At 37.8% G+C, this 19003-nt stretch overlaps 1 protein-coding gene across 1 annotated transcript in view; it reads left to right on the top strand.

The window, feature by feature from the left end:
- Smp_138400 (hypothetical protein) overlaps positions 1–19003 on the top strand; it is a gene marked incomplete at both ends in the record, with an annotated part of 43400 nt that overhangs the window by 2884 nt on the left and 21513 nt on the right. Inside the window, 9 exons of the mRNA XM_018799551.1 lie at positions 3398–3709; positions 5032–5107; positions 6539–6990; positions 7705–8374; positions 9819–9982; positions 14718–15024; positions 15187–15875; positions 16376–16712; positions 17671–18203. Of these exons, the coding sequence (XP_018651329.1) occupies positions 3398–3709; positions 5032–5107; positions 6539–6990; positions 7705–8374; positions 9819–9982; positions 14718–15024; positions 15187–15875; positions 16376–16712; positions 17671–18203 (3540 nt within the window). The remainder of the gene's footprint in view (positions 1–3397; positions 3710–5031; positions 5108–6538; positions 6991–7704; positions 8375–9818; positions 9983–14717; positions 15025–15186; positions 15876–16375; positions 16713–17670; positions 18204–19003) is intronic.

The following is a 19003-nucleotide window of genomic DNA, read 5'->3' as shown; positions in this document are numbered from 1 at the left end:
CGAGTTGGTGTTCATAATTCAATTAATAAACTCATTTGTGTACCATAGAGAGTTCCAAAGGTTTTTACTTTCCAGTTCAGGTATTTTCACAAAAAATATTGCAATGAATTTAAGCAAGAAGTTAATTATATAAAGTATTATTCATCTCTATAGTAGCGTATAACTTTTTTTACATCTAAATGTACCTTGAAGAAGTCACAGAAAGTTAAAGTATTAGTGGACTGAAAGTTTGACGTCCTGGTGATACGTACTATAGGACTGATCCCCTAAATGCCCTGGTACGGCCGAGAGTGGGGAGAGTCCGCTCTCCTTCTCGAAATGCTTTCATATGGCCGCGCGTATATAGCCTCTGCCAGGGAAGTCCTACTCACTGCCTTCACGTGGCGGGGGTGTTGTTTACGAAATTGAGAGGAAGAAAAGCGAATGCTCGGCGCTTTAACCGGGTTGGTGGACACGGAAAGTTCACCTAGGGGAGTCGGATAACCCTGATTCCAAACCAATGGTGCACATGGGCTCCAGTATCCTGAAGGAACGAATGGCGTATGAATAAATCGTTGGTTGGTCACCGGCTCCCATGGGACTGCATCTCCTCACGATGCTCCACTGCCTTGTGGATCAGACCGTTAGGTCAAAGGCTCGGGGTGTGGCCCCCTAAGAAAACCACCTCTTTCAGTTTGGGCACCTGAGCAGTATCACAGCCCTCACACAAATCTCAAATGATTTGTGCGGCGCATATGTATCTGGTACCCGTTTGTACCAATATTTATGTGTTCAAATAAATAAATAATAAATAAGTGGACTGAAAAAAGTCTTGAAGATTAACTCCAGTAATTGATCTATCTCTAATTCTCTGCAATATACCAGACACAGTTCACGAAACTGCCCACAGTTATTAAATTTGATTATTTATTGCTTTATTGCCAGTGTAGCAGATTAACTTACGTTATCACAGTCTTCATTATGTAGTCACATCATTTCGATACAGTGAAGAAACTTCGAATAACTTGTCTCAGTCAATTATCAGTGTACAAAACAATTCAAATGTCCATTATCGGTTGTACTTCAAATTAACAAATAAACGAAATAGAAGCAGAAGAGTGAAAATAATAACCATGATAGGCAAAATTAAACAGATTTATTAGAATTTTATGTTTCATAAGAATAGTTCATTTCTTAAAGATAGTTTACATATGAACTGAATCTTTGCTAGAAATAACTTTTAAAAACTAGGGAGTGTGAAAAGGGAAAATGTAACCAAGGAATGAATTGTATAGAACACATTTCAATGTAGAACTGTCGTTTTTCATTTAGGCTACTCGTAAGTAGAAAATTTGATGGATCTTCAAAGTTTCAGTGAATAAATCCATCTTGTTAAAATCTTGTTTGCTAGTTTATTGGCTAGTTGTTGTGTTCACGTTAATATTGGTTGATCATATAATGCTGTCAATCGATTGGAGTTAGACATATAAAAAATCGGGTTCCTGCTTAGCAGTCGCCGTGGGTTCTGAAAGTGCTGAGTTTGACCATGATGAGGTCGTGGATGCTCACTGCTGAGTAGCCCCATAGTAGGACAGAATAACTGTCCAGTGCTTCCTGGTTTTCAGTGGTTGCTTAACTAAAGTCAGTCCAGTGATTTCCATAACCTTATGCTTGATCACATTTGAGCATAACACATCACTGTTTAATCAATTATCACATAAATAATTACTAGTACTCTCATTGATTTTTGTAGAATTTTACAATTTCACATGAGTTATTTAGTTAGTCGTCGGTATCTAAAGTCTTTTATTTAGTAAACATTACTGAAATTTTTTGAACTGATAGCTTATATTATTTGGTATCATGTATAAATCAAGATATGACCATAAGTGTTGTCCATAGTCAAGTGGAATATTAATCAAGTCAATTATGAAAACTCGTTCAGGGGTAAAAAAATAAAGACAACAAGAATACTTATAATTAACTGCATGAAAAATATAATTGTACAAATGAGCACCGAAACAAACATATACCGCACATATAAGAATATGTGATTGTAAAGAGATAGAGGAAGGAGACAGAGAGGGAGAGTGTAATCAAAATAAGTAATGAAAAAAACCGAACAAGGATAGTTTGTAGTAGGAAAGACAGTTTAGTTAGAAATACAAGCAAGAAAACTACAATCGGGTTACCATTTGTTCCTATTTTGTTCCATATCTGATAACGTCTCAAGCCCTTGAGTTCTACCATCTCTATGACTCCAAGCAGGAAATCGTGATAAACTGACAGATTCCAGTCGCATACAACTTTCGTACCGAATCATGTCACAAAAATTACTACCTCTTCACTTTTTTTCATCCTATTCCTGCTGTTTATTTAACTGCAGCAGTAATGCCAGTGGTTAAAACAAGTAAAATTTAGCTTTTAGATATCAATTTTAAACTCGATTTTACATAACGCTTCGGTTTGAGTATCAATATTATATCCCTAGTTCTTACTTTCAAAAAATGTAACACGAAGGTGACTGAAAATCTTTATTATGGAGTTGTATTAAGTAAAGGTAAATTAATATCCAATAATATTTACCGATTACATTCGCTTATATGATGATTTCTAGATTCATGCCTCGAAAATTACTAATTACATGTAGTGTTAAAACTTATAATCATGTAAAATTATTTGTTTTTCAGAGTTATTAATTTTATGAATTACTTCCCCATGTTATCTTGTTTTTTTTCGATAAGTTATTCTTCGAATTATAATTGTTTTTAGTATGGTCCTTCAATAATATAAGTAGTATTAATGTTAATTAAAACACCAATGTCCTTTCATATCTGTATCAAATTTCTCCCCTATGTTTATTGTTTAACTAATTAGCGTTGAATTCGTAAGACAGCAAGGCTAAATGGTTTACATCAATCTGAAAGTACTGACCTTTCAGCTGATTTTATTCTTACTCAATACACGATTTTACCCACTTTTGGTGTATTATCGGTTAGTATTGTTCTTTTAATTTTGTTGATACTTGTTGCTAGAGCTTGTTTAGTGGATTCAGATAACTAGTCGTTGAAGAAAAATTAAGATATGTCGAGCATTTCACGTACAGGCAAAGTAGAGCTGTGTTTGAGACATAGGGGAAACATTCATTAAACATGTACTTATAATTTATTTGTCCATGTTTTGTTCTATGGCGTCTATACAACATTAGCACGTGTTTTCCGTTGATTTATTTATAGTTGTCAAGTTAACTGCTTTTCACACTCTATCAGTACACTGCAATTGAAATATACTATATTCTATCAGGCGGGGGTAGGTAAATGACTGTTTTAGCCGTGTAAATGATGTATACACCTCGAAATATTTCATCAGTACTGTTCTAATTGTTTTTCTGCAATACATTCTTCTCTTGTTTTTGTAGAATATGAAAAATGTTGATCAAAAGTCACAATTTGGTAGTGGTTTATCACCTATACCTCCGAATAAACCTGGTCGTGGTGGACATTCACGTGGTGGTAGTGGCAGCGGTTCAGGTCGTGGTTCGTCTAAAAAAGCCTCTCAAGATCAGTTTCGAAGTGGTAGTCAGCAACAACAACAACAACGGCGTTTTTCATTGTCACCACCTGTACCAAATCGTTATCCAGTTGCTCCAAATGTGGGGGCTGTTAGCGGAGGGGGTGGCATTAGTTCTCATCGATTCGCACTGAATCGCCCACAGAGTGCTGTTGCACAGGTTAGTTAAAAGCATACTTTTTTATCTAAGGTGTTTGAATCTTGTTTTTAGAGATTTATTTAAACTAATTATAATATATGATTTCTTGTCATCTTTAAGACAGATTAAACCTGACAAAATCACCCTTAGATTTGTTTACGACTATACACTTAGGTGATGATAAAAAATTAATTCAAGAAAAATTCGTTTTTCTTCTCGAATTATTGTGTCTGTACCCAATGTTAAGATAGTGGAAAAAACTTATAGCTCAGGTGGATTTGGGTGGAGTTTCATTCTCTTTCATCAAAGTTCAGATACTTGTCCTGATGATGTTGTTCAAAAAAAAACAACAAAATCTCCGCAATTCAACCTTACAGGTCAGAGAACGAAACTCCACCAAAATGCCCAATATTTTTTGTTGCCACTGATACTGCTACTGTGGTGTGTGTTACTGATGTCAATAGATATAACTAGTATGCATCATAAATCAAAAATGGAATACCTGGCAGCAGAAGGTTGGGAAAATCGAGGAAAAGTGAACGAGAACAGTGAATGATCGCTATGGAAATGAAGGGACAGTGAAGTCTGAGACGATCGGTTGACAATTTGCAAAAAGAAAAACAGTTAGGTTCGAGACAGTTGGTTGAAACTTTGCAAATTAAGTATTTATTGTATAGTTCTCAGATTTTACTAAGATGTTCTGTAATTTTGTACTTCAATACATTCGATTGTCCCCACTTGTGTTCTTGTTCACTACACTACTATTACTTCTGCTCTGTCAGATGATTTTAAAACATTGCTTTGTGTTGATACAGTGTGGCAACTTGGACTAACACATGTATGTACTGGATTCTACTTAATGCCTGATGATAGCTTGGATATTATAAGTAATATGCTTAAAATTTGTCTCAATATACCCAGCTGTATTCATTTCCTCATATCTCTTTCCAAACTTTCCGTAATATTTCATATTCTTTACTTCGTTTAATTATGTCGAACAAAATTTCTTCATAATACAACAAATATATTTGTAAATAAAATCCTGCTTAGTTTTTTAAAATCACCTTATTTACTTTTGAAACGCTTAGGGTACGTGAACTCAATAACCTTGAAGATCGTTGTTTTCTGTTATAGTATGCTTTTAGCGATTTCACACTGATGTTAATTTGGAATGAAAATTGCCCGTTGGAATAAGAAATACTTGTTATGAGAAACAGATTAGTGCCTATTTAATTTATAAGATTTTAATCTGAAAACTACTATTCACTTCCAATTGATTTTTATCTTTATAGTTTTGCTAAGTACTAGATATATGTATATAATACGTAAATATTTCATTTCAGCGTTATCCATCCACTTCATCAATTTATACTGATCCTGCAGTTCAACAAGGACTAATGCAACAAACTGGAGGGTCTGGTAAGTAAATAACTGTCCGCATTTATATTATACAGTACATGGTCGTATTAACTGTGCTGACTAATTTAATTTTACTCACCCAATAGACAATGTAGCCCATGTACTGTACTTCATACAAATATTTTTGTACTTGTTGAATTTCTACTATGTCTATTGCACTGATGGATTCTCGTAAACCCATCCCATCAGGCTCTGAACACGACTTTAACATTGAGACCTCCCATCAGGATGGTGAGGTCCTTTCTTGGGCACTTCTCTATGATTGATTGCAGCCTCGAGTAGAACTGATCTTTATCGTCGTCGTTGCTATCATTGGTGGGTGCATAACATTGGATAACATTCATTGTGATTCCCTCCGTCTTTGTTTTGAATGATGCTTTGATAATTCTGGATCTATAAGATTCCCATCCTACAAGTGCATTTCGTGCTTCTCTGGACAGCATTAGAGAAACTCCTTGAGTGTGTGGAGCATCTTCCTCTTCGTAACCGGAGTTAAGCAGCATCTCTCCTGTATCAAGACTTTGCTATCCAGCTTGTGTCTAATAGGTTTCGCTGATTCCAAGTACTGCCAATTTGTATCTCCTCATTTCCATTGCTATTTGACTGGTCATTCAGGCCTCCCACATTGTCCGGACGTTCCATGCACCTATAAAAATTGTTGCTCTGGTTGTTAGAATCGGCATTGGCCTCGTGACTCCACCATAAGGCGTCATATTTCTTCCTTAAACTCAGAGGGTAGAGTTTTAATGGTTTAACTTGTTTAATCTAGTTGGTGTTTTTTAGCAATATTTTTTTCTATGGAATGGGGTTGCCGACCCCATGCCCAACCCTCCTCCTTTACTCGTGCGTAGGACTGGTAGTAACTCTTGAAGAGCTACAGGCGGAGTTTTGATTTCAATAAGGTTGTGATAATAAACATGAACTAAATATGAAGTGATGATGAAAGAAAGCATTCACTAATTGAATCCAGTTTGAAGTCCCGACCTTTGAACAATACTCTAGTTTGTGTTTACAGAGAGGGAGAGAGAGACAAACAGTGTTTATCTTTTTTGATACAAATTTATGAAATAAGAATTGAAAATTTTAAAAAAGTCAACATTATAACTACAGCTTCATGAATTAAGGTTGTAATATTGTTTCATTTATATTATTCAGTTGCCTATCTTGTTATTCCAGTATTTAAAATGTACACAATACTCAAAATCTATACATAGAACAGAACATATAGAAAGATTAATTATTCGACAAACTAGATTGTAAAGTTAAAGTATAAACTAAATGGTCTCTTTATATATTTTTCTCTCCTATTCAAAAATAGTCGAAAATCTTGTATTTAGCTTCTATTCTAATAATTTATTATTAATTTACACTTATCTACACCTATCCATGTATAAACATATATATATATATATATATGTATATTGTATTTAGATGCTCATGGAAATCCTATTTCATTAGGAACTAATTATTCCACTTCCAGTGTATCAACAAATCATACTAATGTAATTTTGACTAATAGTCTATTGCCGACCACAACTTCTACAACAACACTTGGTGGACATTCAGTAATTGGTAGTAATAGTGGGGGTGGTGGTAGTAATACTATCACATTGACAACATCATTAACTGCAACTACAGGTGTTAATGCCATAAATAATATTACTGGGAATAGTGGAGGAGGATGTAGCAACAGCGGCGGTGGTGCTAGTAGTGTTAGTACTACTACTACCACCAGTACCACGACTACTGGACATCATGGAAAGACAAGTAAATCAAAGTCTAGCAAGCACATGCAGGAGCAAAATTTGAATGAAGAAGAAAAAGATGCTATTGTTATGCAAAATGTGAAAAATATTCTCAGCTTACAGCATACATGGAATCGGGTAAGTGTTGTTAACAGATATATGAAATGGAAGATAAAAGCAACAAAAACAACAGGTAACAATAATTACAAGTGATTCCGTTAATAACCTTTCCATTATCATATAGTTGCTTTTATCCTCCATTCTTTTTACATTATGGACTGTTTGATTGATTATATTCATTCTGTCTTATGGAATCTTTGAGACTATTTTAGTGTTTTAGTGGACTCTTTTTCGTATAATGATGACGATGATGCTTCTTCCTGTATCGTTTTCCTCCAAAATGAACTATTCACTATTATGAATTGTATAAGAGTAACTTCACTATCATTCAACTGATGTGCGTTTAATATAGCGTAGATATCGAAGGAAATAACAATTTGATCTAGCCTAATTATCTTCCTTTTCATAGCCCTTCATTATTACTGGCATTAGTGATCAAAGAAAATTGACACTTAAAAAAGGTTGTATATTGGGGATTATTTTATATGAGAGTCATAGGTAGGTATATTTTATGAACGCAAAGTGAATGCTGATCGCCTTTTTTAGGAGAAAAGAACCTAAGAGTAGCATGCTTCCGTTTTGACATGGTTTTTGTCGTATTGTTCTCCTTTATTGTAATCACAACTGGATATTTCTTAGCTTTAAATTGTTGAAATGATGTTTGGTGTTTCTTAGATAAATCTAACACATAACGTGTTGTATGAAGTTCTATTATTTTGTTCAACTTCGTAGGAATCATCTCATGGTCGAGGCTCTTCTTCAGCATCATCTTCTGAAGCCCATTCATCCAATAGTAATACAGGACATAATCAAAATGGACCAAATTCATTTTCTGGACCTCAAGGAGGAAATCCATCTAATTTAAGCAATCTTATTAATTCTAGCTATGGTAGTTCATCCAATTTGACCAATTCACAAATTTCTGGAAGTCATCGAAAACCGAAATCACCAAAATCACCTTGTCGTGCTGTTGGAAGTAATCTCGGTCATAAAGTTTCACCAAAATCACCAAAAAATGCTAAAGTTACCGGAGTCACTAAAACTTTAGCATCATCTCATCAACAGCATATTCAACAACAACAACAGCCATCTATTGTGATGGCCGGTTGTGCTGGTTCCGCACTTCCCTCAGTTTTACTAACTGGCAGTTTACAACAAATGCAATATCGACCGGCTAATAGTAATTCACTACAACCTACACCCTCTCAACTTCAGCGATCTACAAGTATGCAACATTATTTAACTACCACAGCTACAATTGCATCACACCAACCACAGTCGTCAGTACAAGGTGGAACATCAGCTTATATTGTACAAAGACATCCATGTGGTCAACTTGTAGCTAGTGTACCACAACAAACAACACATGGACAATTGCACACACAGTCATTTCCTGTTCAAAGTAGTTAATAGTTTTTCAGATGAATTTTATTTTTATGTGTACAAATATTTTTGTTCATATGGGTATTTATGGAGATTGTAGTATTTTAACAGTTGAATTCACAAGTCGATCTAAGCTACACCATCATTGAAAACCTAGAAGCATTGGACGGCTTTTTGTTTCTAGTATAGGACTCCTTAATAGCGCCCATTTATTGGAGTTCAAATCGTGTCGGGCGTGAGACAGCTATCCACCTCAGACAGTGGATGAAGGGTTGCTCAAGATCATGGATCGATTTAAGTTAGACATTAACACCATTTGATGCCAGCTCAGTGGTCTAGAGTCTAAGCATTCGTGCGCGAGACCAAAGGTCCTGGGTTCTAGTCCCATGTTCAGATTGTGGATGCACAGTGTTGAGGAGTCCCATACCAGGACGAAAGGCTGTCTAGTGCTTCCAAGTTTTGAATGATCGTCCACCTTCGGTCGACTCGTAAATTTAACTGTTAAAATATTTTTGATTAATGATAATGATGTTATTTCGTTAGAATAATCTATTGTCGCTATAATTATTTCGTATATATAAATGATAGATGGTTCAAGGTAGTCGGCAGGAAACCTTGTGTCTAGATTTTGTGTTAGTCGCCACTTTTCAACACGGTGTATCTGTAATCTTAAGCAAACTGTTGTGTTCATGAGATTCAAACTCATATCTCACTTTCACAGTATCAGATGTTACTATTATGATCTATTTAAGACACGAGTGACCTCTTATAGAACTGAGATATTTACTATTATAAATTCAAGTTATATAATTATTGCGCTGATTAAAGATAGCTTTCATCTGTTTTTTATTTTATTTAAACACATAAATATTGGTACAAGGAAGCACCAGATACATATGCGCCGCACAAATCTCATTTGATTTGTGTGAGGGCTGTGATACTGCTCAGGTGCCCAAACCAAAGCAGGTGGTTTTCTTAGGGGGCCACACCCGGAGCCTTTGACCTAACGGTCTGATCCACAAGGCAGTGGAGCATCGTGAGGAGATGCAGTCCCATGGGAGCCGGTGATCAACGATTGATTCGTACGCCATTTGTTCCTTCAGGATACTGGAGCCCATGTGCACCATTAGTTTGGAATCAGGGTTTTCCAACTCCCCTAGGTGGACTCGCCTTGTCCACCAACCCGGTTAAAGCGCCGAGCATTCGCTTTTCTTCCTCTCAATTTCGTAAACAACAGTAATGCCACTGTGAGAAGGCATTGAGTAGGACTTCCCTGGCAGAGGCTATATACGCGTGGCCGAAAAAATGTAAGTCGGAATTTTATTCACTAATCATTAAATGTTTGGATCTGCGTACAGCATCCTTATGTAATGGACCTTGAATATACTTAATGGAAAGCGAGTTTGACACTAACGTTGTGATTCCACCCATATATATATATATATAACTTTTGTTTACCATAGATCCTTATCAACGTGCTGGTAGTATATTGAATGCTGTTAATAATTCAACTTTAGCTCAACAACAACAAACCCAACCTCAGGTAAATGTTCAACATTTTCAACATACCGTACCAGTTCAACAGCCAACTTTATTAGTTCGTACTACTCGTCAACCATATCAACAAGTGAGTCCTTATGAATTATCTATTGAATATGTGTACGTTTATTTTATAGACATATAATGATTTGGCATCATATTGAAGCGGTGATTTATTGAATAAGGCGTTCGACTCTCATCCACTAAGTCCCATATTCAAATTCACTCCATGTACTTCAGTTTGCATAGCCGGATAGTATCATTAACATTCACTGAATTCAATTCATCCATTTGTATTGATTGTTTGAATCTTTCTGTTGATGCAATGAACTGCAATTGATCAATTCCTCTTGACATATGTGACCCGACCGTTGCTGCTACCTTGATGTGGTGGTCGGGCTTGCCTATTGTGATGAAGCGATCGAGCTATGCTGGCTGGAACAATCGTTCTTCAGGGTACTACCATGCCAGACAGGTCGGTTGAAGAGCGGTAAGACTAAAAGCAGCAATCCCAAGGTCCGAAGACGAAGTCGTACTGCTGACTGTACAGAGGTGTGACGGCAGTAAGGTGTTTCCTTCAGACAACCAGCATGACAGCGATGCTGCCTTCCCACAAGGAGGGGTGGTTAGAAAAGGTCGACCCTAAAAATACACACCTCGCCTTATCCCACGGATTTCCGTCTCCGGCGGTAAGGTCCTTTGAAGAACGGAGCTAACACGTCAAAAATCCCCCACAAAAAGGCCGTGCGTGACAGGCCTCAAGCAGTTGTCCGTTGGGCACTGCAGTCACGCTCCCAGTTCGTTAAGACCAACACTAATCCAACTTCTTTTTCAGGTCCCTCAAGAAATACCCTTCCACGGTGTGGGCAGCCGAGAAGTGATATTAGCTCTCATACCCGTAACAGCACATGAGACCAAGTTGGTCACTTTCAAATCCTTCCTACTCCTAATAACTCTCTTATCTCCACGACTAACCCTTCCCACGTCCTTTTATCATCCCGCACCGCTAGGGCAAACGATTCAAGTACACGGAACGTTATTCCTGGTCTCCTGAAACCATGCTCTAAACTACATATAGGGACTTTTAATGTCCGAACATTGTGCCAAATAGGACAACAGGCTTCCTTAGCTAGGACTCTAGAATCTTACACCATCGATGTGTGCTGCGTCTCCGAAACGCGCATACAAGATCCAAGTAGTGTCATTCATTTGACCTCACTATGTCATAATAAAGAACCATCTCGATACACGCTTCGTGTATCTGGAAGCCCTGATGCTGCTTCCCGTGGCCTCGCCGGAGTAGGTATAGCATTAAGTCCTAGGACAGAACTAGCTCTTTTAGACTGGATCCCAGTAGACAGTCGTCTATGCTCTGTCCGACTAAACGGATCAGTAAGGACTCGAAAAGATAGGGAAACTCGTCGATGCCTCTTCGTCGTCTCTGCCTACTCTCCCACTGACTGCAGCTCAGACGATATAAAAGATGAGTTTTACAGGAAACTTTCTGACCTTCTCCGAAAAGCTAGGCGTTCTGATGTAGTAATAGTGGCTGGTGACTTTAACGCTCAAGTAGGTAAACTAAGTGAAAGGGAAAGACACCTTGGAGGATCTTATGTTGTCGTGGCTAAAAGGACAGATAATGGCGTCCGTCTGTTGCAGCTGTGCTCAGATAACCGCCTATTTCTTGCAGATACTAACTTTAAGCATAAGGAAAAACATCTTTTGACATGGCGACCCCCGAATTCGTCCCAACGTTGGACCCAATTAGATCAAATCGTTATCAGTCACCGATGGAGGGGCTCGATAGAAGACTGTCGCTCATTCTGGAGCACATGTTTAGACCCAGATCATGCTCTAGTGCGAGCACGTATCTGTCTGCGTCTTACTGGACGTAGGAAAGACACTGCAGGAAGCCTCTAAGGGTTCTACTTAATGATAGGCAAGCTAAGAATATATTTCAGGAACAACTAGAAAAACAGTTAGACAGACATGTAAGTTGTGCCCACCCCGAAGCAGCGTGGAATGACATCCGAAAAGCTGTGGAAACAGCAGTGATATCCGCTAGTAAGGTAAGCCATAAGGTTAGGGAGAAACAATGGATCTCGGCAGCATCTACCACACTGATAGATGCTCGAAAACTCATCCCACCTGGCTCCGAACATAACGAAGAGCGGAGTCAGCTTAAGCGAAGGCTAATAAGAAGCCTACGCAATGATCGTGAACAGTGGTGGGTAGCGAAAGCAAGAGAGATGGAAAAGGCAGCGGCAATAGGTAACAGCAGACAGCTATTCAGACTTATTAAAGAAACCGGCATTAGGAACCCAACTATTAGCGAAACTATCTCAGACAAAGATGGGCATATCATTCATTCTCAATCCAGGAGATTGGATCGATGGGCAGAACACTTTAGGGATCAGTTCAACTGGCCTTCAGCCACACTTCAGTTACCCACGATCCCCAGTCGTCCTGAATGGCAAATTGAGGTAAGTCCTCCAACTCTCTACGAGGTTGATAAAGCTATAGGAAATCTAAAGCGAGGGAGAGCAGCAGGCCCTGACAGGTTTACTCCTGAGATTTTTAAGGATGGTGGTCCAGTACTAGCAGTGAGATTGACTGAGGTCTTAGGTAGAATCTGGGAACTGGACGTAATTCCATCTGACTGGTCCCAATCACTGATTGTGCCAGTCTATAAGAAAGGACAAAAGTCCTCCTGTGACAATCACAGAGGGATCAGTTTGACTAATATAGTGTCTAAAATATTAGCTTCAATAATACTAGGTCGCCTAACCAAAGCTCGCGAAGAGCAGACTAGAGAAAACCAGGCTGGTTTTCGACCTGGACGTGGTTGCATAGACCAGATATTCACTCTACGTCAGGTCCTAGAACATAGACATACATTCAGACGTCCCACAATAGTAGTATTTCTTGACCTTAAGGCGGCATTTGACTCCGTTGATCGTGAGGTTCTATGGCAGTGTTTGTCAGTGAAAGGAGTACCAAAGAAGTACATTAACCTCATAAAGGCTCTCTACTCGAACACAACTGGTCGAGTTAGAGCCTATGGCGAACTGTCATCAGAATTGGTTACCTCAAGTGGTGTTCGTCAGGGCTGTCCACTCTCCCCATTCTTGTTTAACTTTGTCGTTGACATGCTTTTAGAGATATCGCTTTCATCATCTCAATCTCCTGGAGTTGAACTTTTACCGGGAGGCTCACTTGTTGACTTAGAATACGCCGACGACATAGTTTTACTTGGTGAGGACGCCGGCAACATGCAGAGTCTTCTGACCACTATAAGCAACAATGCAGGCATGTTCGGGATGCGATTCTCTCCCTCGAAGTGCAAAATGTTACTTCAGGATTGGGTTGCATCGACACTTGAACTAATGATAGGGAGTGAAGTAGTTGAGCGTGTTGACAGCTTCACTTATCTTGGGAGTCTCATCAACCCTTGTGGTCTGGCGTGTGACAAAATCTCAGCACGGATACAGAAGGCTCGTCTAGCTTTCGCCAACTTGCGTCATTTATGGCGTAGGCGAGATGTCCCCCTAGCAACAAAAGGACGGGTTTACTGCGCAGCAGTTCGTTCCGTTCTACTTTATGTCTCTGAAACATGGCCAGTAAGAGTAGATGATATTCGTAGGCTACTAGTATTCGATCATAGGTGTCTTCGAAGCATTACTCGTATATCCTGGGACCACCGGGTAAGCAATGCAGTTGTTAGGAAACGGGTACTAGGTAAGGATGGCAAATCGATTGATGAAGTAGTGAAACTTCATCAGTTGAGATGGCTGGGACATGTGTTACGTATGCCCAACCACCGACTGCCCCGACGTGCAATGTTTCATGGTGTAGGAGTAGGTTGGAAGAAAGCTAGGGGCGGCTAGACCAAAACATGACACAAATCCATGAAGTCACTGACAAGTGGACTGAGCCATGTTGGTAGGTGTAGACTACCTGGTTGGGATTCGCGAGATGATAGCAACCGATGGTTAGAGACCTTGAATGACATGGCTCAAAATCGTTTGCAATGGCGAAGGTGCATCCACTCTTTGTGTTCTGCCTAATTCTAATCTTCTGAATTCTTCATATCCGTATCCTTTTTCTCTTTCCAAATTTATTTCATTGGATTATACTCCTTCAATAACATCTTCAAACCCTTATCTTTCACATAATACTTATACTCTTACTACTTCTACCAATATGGGATTCGAATCGACAACTGCATTTCTGTGCTAATGTGGTATGGCAACTCGAACTGATGTACGTACGTACGAAGTTCTACGTTGTAACTGACTAACTGACTGACTGACATATGTGTATCCTTTGCGAAACGCCTCGATATGGCCATTAAGTCACAAGCATTTTACGAAGTTTGCAAGGTTGGTTAGCAGTGAAATCTAGGACAATCGTTTTGCCTTTATTTAGGACTCGTAAGCTGGATGTACCTACATCTCTGAGTGTTTAAACCTGGACTTGAACCAAGTACCCTTCGCTACAAATGCTAAGTGGATAACGTGTTAGGCGTTTGAAGCAAAGGTACTGGACTCTAGTCCCGGTGTAAATATCAACACTGCGGTGCAGTTAAATCTAAGTGACAATCTTGAATAGGAAATCTCGCGCGTGCTGTATTCCTTTACTGCTTAAAATGCTTGTGACTTGATGACAATATTGAGGCAATCTGCACCGGATCTACATATGCCTAAAGAGACTGATAAATTCAATTCATGTTAGAAATGATTTCGAAACTGATGAAAAGTATTTTTATTCAATCACCTGTTTTAATTGTTGAAAATTTCACTTTCTTTTTTTTATTTTGATAGAACGATAACATGGAATCACAATCAGATGTGACTATAATCAGTTCAGAAGGTTGTGGAGATATTTTACTATCTAGTAACCATGTTAATCCACAACATCCACTATCATCTAGTCATCATCAAATTCCAACAAGTCATACCATTCAATCATCAAATCATTTATTTCAATCAAATCATCAACCTGGGCATAATTCAACAAGTATTGAACAAACACCTCATAATAAACAAAGCGTTAATTCACAGTCGTCGTTGTCATCTTCATCATCACCATCAATCACTCAGCAATTATTATTGCAATCTACGGGGGGAAGTAACGTGGGTGTTGGTAATCCTGCTGGTCAACTTATACAAATCAAGTCGACACCGTATAGTTCATCGCCGGTACAACAAGCTTTATTGTCGGAAAGTAACCAACATCATCCTCCTCATCATCATTACCAACAACAACAACAACATCATTTGGCTACCTTAGCGCCTACTACTGTGAATAGTAATTCACAGTTAACACCTACTATGATCATTGATAATCGTACATTACATCATAATCAATCACAACACCAAGTTATTCAACCAAATTGTAGTTTAGCAACAACTTCGTCAACACACCAACAACAACCACACCACCAACAGCAAGCGGTACAACTTCATTTCGCCTTACAATCACCTACTAACAATGTCAGTAATAATAATAATACCTTGGGAAATAGTGGTAGTGTCATTAATGCTAATCAAGTAAAATCACCATCTACATCGAATATTCTGTCTCAACAACATTCAACTATCCTAAGTGGTGGTGGTAAAATGACACAATTACAGCAACAGATACAAACACCCCAATCGCCTACACGTCATTCTGTGAATAACCAATTGAATCGGCATTATGTACAACCACCACATCAATTCTCTGCTGCATTGACGCCTCATCCTACTCATTATCAACAGCAACAGCAGCAACAACAACAGAAAGTTCAACTTTCACCCGCTACCGCTGCTGCTGTTCCTGTTGGTGGTGGCGGCGTTGGTACTCCACCACAGTATCAAACAATCCATGGTTGTTTTACACCACAACCGCAACAACAACATCCACAACAGATCATATTTCAATCACCGACTGGACAGCAAATTATCGCTGCACCACAACATCAGTCAATGTCGAATACAGTAAGCTATATTATCATTTCTTCTACATAAAAATGAATGACTCAATAGTAATGTATATTTTCTTTTTATCTAACTAACTTGAGCGCATAATCCAAAAGTTATATAGCTTTAAAATGAGAGTTTATTTACTAGGAATAAATGTAACTGTAAATCTCAGTGCTTTCTGATTACTTAATGGTTGATATTATACTTGTAGGTCACAGGTCGGAACTAATGTATGCTTATCATTACGGTTCATTTACATAGGTATTATGGTTATTACCTCTATAAACAATGTTGTGATATTCCGTCTATCGGTAGTGCGGATGTGGGTTAGTAGTAAAAACAGTAAGTTACAGGTTCTACACCAGCTATAATTATTTCCGTATCAGTAGCCAAAAGGTGTCACTGGGCTTCGAATAAGATAAGTGTCACTTAAATGCCGAATACGTTAAACATTTACTTCGTAAATCAGCTTACTGTAGACCGATCATTACTTCCACCTAAAATTTCTTTTAAAGTTTGGAAGAAGTTTCACCAACTCAACTCCAAGTGGAGGAATGCTTCTTCGTTCTGTCCTACCATGTTCTAACAATACGAATAATACTCTTGGAAATGGTTTCCATCAAAATCAATCTTCATTAGTCACATTTACTACTAATCAACGTGCTGTCTCACAAATAACTAATCGAGCTCCAGCTAACAAAGTTCTTTTTCAAACTAATCCAACAGCTCAGGTTAATACTAGCAATAATAATAACAATGCTGTGCATTCTTCACAACAACAAGGGGTGCATCAACACCACCATCAGCAACAACAACAGCAACCCATTCACACGCCTCAACAAATTCATCCAAGTATGTTTTGTATTTTTTAATTTGTTCGGTATTATGAAATTTCTAAAATGACAGAATGTTTAAATTAGATAATGAATTTCCATAGTTTTCAAATTGATAAATCTTCTAACTTAACGCTTGAATCGGTTTCCGAAGATCTAATAACCCCAGGCTAACACTACACGATAACCTGGACACGAGAGAAAAGATGCGTAATATGGAAAGAACGCTTTACTCCAAGGTTATTTTATGTACAGAAAATTGAGGATTTCTATAGTATTTCGGATGGCCTTGGACTCCTGGAAAGTTCTGGAACCGTACTAAACATAGTAGCAGGATAGGTAATTATCCAATCAGAAATGTGACAGGTGACTATTCCCTTTCTAGATATTTCTCAGAAACTTCTATTCAGCACAGATTGAATAAGATGTTTTCCAGCATTTTTAGGGCCCTATTGGGCTCTTTTCGAGGAATTTTCTGAGTCTCCCTAACTCAAATTACGAACTGCTCTTAGCCGAACCATCATTGAAAGCCAGGTAGCATCAGGCAGCTGTCCCCCTCAATTATAATCTGAATCTGTCATAATGATGTTTTGAGTTGGTCTCTTTCAATTGATAGAAATTTATTTTTTTGTTTATTTCAAAAGAAGGTAACAATATCTGTTTAGGTGTTGGATGATTTTGGTTGATTGCATTTTCAACTACTTGTGTAGCATTAAATGAGAATAAACGATATACAATGTGTTTATCTTATTAAATATGGAGATCAGCAATGTAAAAGATTTTCATAAGACTTTTCACATCTGATAGTTACTATTCATAGGTCAGTTTAGAAATGTTCACTGATTAGCGTAAAATGGTTTCATTATCTATTCCATAATGGATTTATTATTCCAGACTTAATCCATTTATTTTACTGAACTGTTAATTATTATCCTTTTGATCAATATTTGTATATCTTTTTACTTATTTACTTTTAGATGGGATTATTTCAAGTCAACAGTTAAAAACAAATCATCAAATAGTACATGGACAGTCAGTAGGTCGAGGGAATGCTCAAATGGTTATGGGTGATTCGTCTTCTGTCAATGTGATCAATGCTCAAAATCATCCTCACCAAACTGGCACAGTTCATTCTCCATATCATCATGTAGCAGGACAACATTTAGTACATAATAATAATGTTGATCATTCGTTTAGTCCACGTCCTACACATCATTCTCAAGTTGCGCAAATACCATCAAACAATCATTCTTCATCTACCGTTAATGTTGTCAACGGTCAACCACCTCGACATACATCTCAGATACCTGTTACTACAATTGTACAATCTGTAAATCGACAAATTTCTTGTAATTCAACATCAGTAAATGTTTCACATTCAACACCTACAATTATAACACCTGTAATATCATTAACTCCAACGTATTATGGTCATGACGGTAATCCTTTACCGTCTAAACCGGAAGAATGTTTAATTGGTTGTGTTCTACTAATTTTAGGCTATCGAAATGTACCTGAATCACAAAAAATTGTTTGGCGACGTGTTATGCGTTCACATGGTGCGGAAGTAGTAATGGCTTATGATCCTACTAAAGTTACACATGTGGTTATCGATTGTCAACTAGAAGAACCTGATGTGATTAAACAAGTGTGTTGAACCATTAATTGTAAATGTTAACTATTTTTTGATTCCTATCATTAGCTTACGAAGCAGACTCTTTTAGTAGGTAAATATAGCAAATTGATTGATAAAATTGTACGTTTGTCCAACCACCGCCTACCTCGACATGCATTGTTGGTTGGAGTAAAGATAAGCTGAAAGTTGTGGCCAACCAAAGCAGGAAATAGTATCAGTCTATGAAATTATTTACTACTTATCTGATCGATTTTATTAAGTGCAAATTACCTGTTGAGAATCCTTGGAATAACTGTGTTCGGTGGTTAGAGACTTCAGTTGGCACGGGTGAGAATTTGTCAGGGTGACACCGATACGGTCCATCTTTATATTCCTCTAGATCTCTGGTTCGTGTATTCTTACAGACATATCTTTACATTCTTTCTTCTCAAGGTATATTCGCAGTATTTATTCTTTCTGGTTATTATTCTAAGTACGATCTTTTTGACTTATTTGCTATTGAATTTCCACTGAATTAAATGAAATTTATTATTACTGGGTAGATAGGTTTTCCAGAAAATAGTTGTATCACATGAGGGCCCACTGGCTAGTAATACTGTTAATGTAAACTGATTTCTTCAATAAAATTCATACTACTTCTATGGTTATTTCCATCACCATCATTTTGTTTTCTG

Source organism: Schistosoma mansoni, chromosome 3, assembly GCF_000237925.1.
Source record: "Schistosoma mansoni strain Puerto Rico chromosome 3, complete genome".
NCBI classification, from domain to species: Eukaryota; Metazoa; Platyhelminthes; class Trematoda; order Strigeidida; family Schistosomatidae; genus Schistosoma; species Schistosoma mansoni.
Note: the sequence above shows the minus strand (reverse complement) of the source record. Positions and strands in the feature narration are given on the sequence as shown.